The sequence below is a fragment of the Cyprinodon variegatus genome, unplaced genomic scaffold (genome assembly GCF_000732505.1).
Source record: "Cyprinodon variegatus isolate N-32 unplaced genomic scaffold, C_variegatus-1.0 Scaffold142, whole genome shotgun sequence".
NCBI classification, from domain to species: domain Eukaryota; kingdom Metazoa; phylum Chordata; class Actinopteri; order Cyprinodontiformes; family Cyprinodontidae; genus Cyprinodon; species Cyprinodon variegatus.
This window is the reverse complement of record NW_015150595.1, coordinates 815,483-819,140: the sequence shown is the minus strand read 5'-3', so window position 1 is coordinate 819,140 and position 3,658 is coordinate 815,483. Positions and strand designations below refer to the sequence as shown.

The 3,658-nt window shown below is 43.6% G+C and overlaps 1 protein-coding gene across 1 annotated transcript in view; it reads right to left on the bottom strand.

Annotated features, from left to right (window-relative positions):
• The window catches only part of LOC107086068 (rabphilin-3A-like), an 84,604-nt gene that overhangs the window by 28,039 nt on the left and 52,907 nt on the right, over window positions 1-3,658 (bottom strand). The window contains exon 5 of the mRNA XM_015376809.1: window positions 3,195-3,357. Within this exon, the coding sequence (XP_015232295.1) occupies window positions 3,195-3,357 (163 nt within the window). The remainder of the gene's footprint in view (window positions 1-3,194; window positions 3,358-3,658) is intronic.

Below are 3,658 nucleotides of genomic sequence, written 5' to 3'. Positions count from 1 at the left end.
GATGCGTGTCTCTCAGCACCAGAATTACCCAAAATGCAGCAGTGCTTTTCTGCTAATATTACAACAAGTTGGCGACCACAGCGAAGCAATGTTGGAATGAAAATTAAGAACGTACTACAGAGCAAACCTTATATCAGCAGATTTTTAAGGCAAAACCAGCAGATATTGTTCAGTGGAAGGTTTCTTGATGGCTTGGCATGTTTCATGGACTATATTATAAAAAACAGAGACTGTGTCCGAACATCCTCCCTAACGCCAGTAAACGTCATTATATAGTGGTTACAGCATTCTATATGAGTGTCCAAATGTAGGCTAAATCCCCCTAACCACTAACCCTTAACCATTAAGTGTCACTCGCAATAAAGCCATACTTAAAGCTGTGAAAAGCGCCTTGGTTAAAGGTGGAGGGTATAAAAATTTATGGGACGGCATCTTCCCTCCAACAGAAAGGGAAAGCAATTGTTTCTATGGCAACACTTTAACAATGCATGTGTGTTGGTGTAGCCCTGTGGTGCAGGTTAACATAAGATCAAAGATTTGCCATTTTCTTAAAAATAACTCTATCAAGTCAAATCAAACTATTTCAAATACGATCTTCCATTAAGGGATTAATGAAGTCATTTTTTTTCCTAACAGGTGATTTTCTGTCAGTGTGACGAAGATGCAGCAAACCAGCTGAACCTACATTTCAATGCATGTGTTTCTTCCACCACTAGTTCACCGTTACACCCACAACCAAATTCCAGCGAGCCTGCTCTGATGCAGACTTGCTTTTTTGGGCTGAACGGTACACTCGCCCATTACATGGTTTGGGATGGCCCCTAATGTGGCTGACCCTCTGCAGGAAAGAGGTTAGTGCTTAGGGTTAAACCTGGTTTATGCTCAGAAACCAGGTCGTCTGTGTGTGTGACGCAGTTAACGCAGATATGCCCCCCCCCAAACTTAGGTACACACTCTGGTGCACCTCAACAAAATTGTAGGTGACCACAGACAGGGCCTCAGATAGCGTTGCAGGATGGAGAGAAAGAAGGACTCCGATTGGCCACTTCTACATCTGCTCTTCACTATGAGTATTTCCTGTTTGGTACCTAATGGCAGAAACTCTGGCTGTAGTGCCGTCCACATCGCCTGGCACACCTCGGATACTATCCCAGACAATGTACAGGTTGCTAGTTTGTAGCTCTGTTCGACGGTCTGTTGTTTACAGCCAAAGCCAAAACACGCAGCACCACGGCTAGTCTTTCGGGAACACTCACGGGTAAACTGTGTATCATCTGGCGTTAGATGAGGGGTTGTAGACGGCAAACAAGCTCCACAAACCGATTCGCAGACACAATCCCAGGTAGTTTATAATTGTCCCTCTTGCGTTGTGGCGTGGAATAACATAGCACAGACCATGCTTCAAAATTGGGCATAAATCAAAAATACCTGCATAATACCAAGAACAAGCTAACTGTGACACACTGCTGTAGGAGTGTGTCTGCTCCCAGGAGTCTGTGTGTCAGTTTGACAAAATTGCGGTCACCTACAATTTTGGGGAGGTGCACCAGAGTGTCTGTGGAAGTGGTGGGTGGTATATCTGCGTTAACTGCGACACACACGCAGAACACCTGGTTTCTGAGCATAAACCAGGCTTTAGTGTTTAGGGGCTGGTTTGGGATTCAGCCATCTAGTGGATGAAAAAGTAGTGGATGCAAAATTTCCCACCATGCACCTTAAAAAGTAGTGTGCAATATGGCCTTTACCGAAAGCTTCCACTAATTTGGAAAAAGTGATCAAGTAAGCTTAGCACATCTTTCTCAAACACGTCTATCTTTAAACCTTACAGCACAGGACCAATGAAGACCGACTGTTACACCAATAAGCCTCTTGTTTTGTGGTTAAAATCGTTTATCTTAAACCAAACCGCATGTGATGAATGTTGTCGGAAANGCCGTCCACATCGCCTGGCACACCTCGGATACTATCCCAGACAATGTACAGGTTGCTAGTTTGTAGCTCTGTTCGACGGTCTGTTGTTTACAGCCAAAGCCAAAACACGCAGCACCACGGCTAGTCTTTCGGGAACACTCACGGGTAAACTGTGTATCATCTGGCGTTAGATGAGGGGTTGTAGACGGCAAACAAGCTCCACAAACCGATTCGCAGACACAATCCCAGGTAGTTTATAATTGTCCCTCTTGCGTTGTGGCGTGGAATAACATAGCACAGACCATGCTTCAAAATTGGGCATAAATCAAAAATACCTGCATAATACCAAGAACAAGCTAACTGTGACACACTGCTGTAGGAGTGTGTCTGCTCCCAGGAGTCTGTGTGTCAGTTTGACAAAATTGCGGTCACCTACAATTTTGGGGAGGTGCACCAGAGTGTCTGTGGAAGTGGTGGGTGGTATATCTGCGTTAACTGCGACACACACGCAGAACACCTGGTTTCTGAGCATAAACCAGGCTTTAGTGTTTAGGGGCTGGTTTGGGATTCAGCCATCTAGTGGATGAAAAAGTAGTGGATGCAAAATTTCCCACCATGCACCTTAAAAAGTAGTGTGCAATATGGCCTTTACCGAAAGCTTCCACTAATTTGGAAAAAGTGATCAAGTAAGCTTAGCACATCTTTCTCAAACACGTCTATCTTTAAACCTTACAGCACAGGACCAATGAAGTCCGACTGTTACACCAATAAGCCTCTTGTTTTGTGGTTAAAATCGTTTATCTTAAACCAAACCGCATGTGATGAATGTTGTCGGAAATTTTTTATCTTTCTTCTATTATATATTAATTTATCGTGTTTACTCACTATAAAAGTTTTCACTCAGTCTGTTTCTCTTTCAAGGCCACATATTTCTCTCCAGGCTGGTGTTTGTAGACCAGACATAGCTTCTTCCCATAACAAATCAGGCTCTTTCACAAGGTTTATTCATAACATGTTACTGTTAACCAAAGTGTGTGTAATTTGTTATGACTCTGACTGCTTTCCATTGTTGTAAGTAGGGAGGGACGAACCCTGCCCAGATCAGAACAGAGCAGAATGCTATGCCATGAGGGCTGTATGATGAACTGTTCTCTCTTTGCAAAGATATTAATAAATGTGCCAACTGAGTGAAATCCATCGATCTCTGTTTATTTAACTAGGATGAGTAGTTGAATAATTTTTTCCCACTACAATGAATTATTGGATTAGTTAGTGTTGGTTACCATCAGTCTGAGGATGCTGTCTTTGTCCCTGTGACCGACTGTGGCCTCCTTGTCCGGTGCTGTTGTCTGTGTTGGACTGTAGAGTGCTGGAGAGAGGCAGTGGGGAGGGCAGCCCTGGTTGATCTCTGCCCTTATAAAACCAAGCCCCTGAGCGTTTCTGTACCTGCAACAACACGGAATAAGTCCATTGGCATGAGCCGAACATAAACCTGGATGATTCCTTTCACAAATTAGAAAAATGAAATGAAAGAAGGGCTTATGTCAAAAAGATACGGGAAAAAATTTAAAATTAATTATTTATGGAGCACAAATGGAACTTTCAGAAGGACTGGTGTGGACATGTCCCCACCAACTTTGGTCTGGTAAGGACTCAATCTCCGCTTTCTTCCCCTTTCCGCTCATTAACTTTAGCCAAAGGTAACAGAGGTTGGGTGCAGCTAACTGAGCTCAGAGCATTTTGAGTC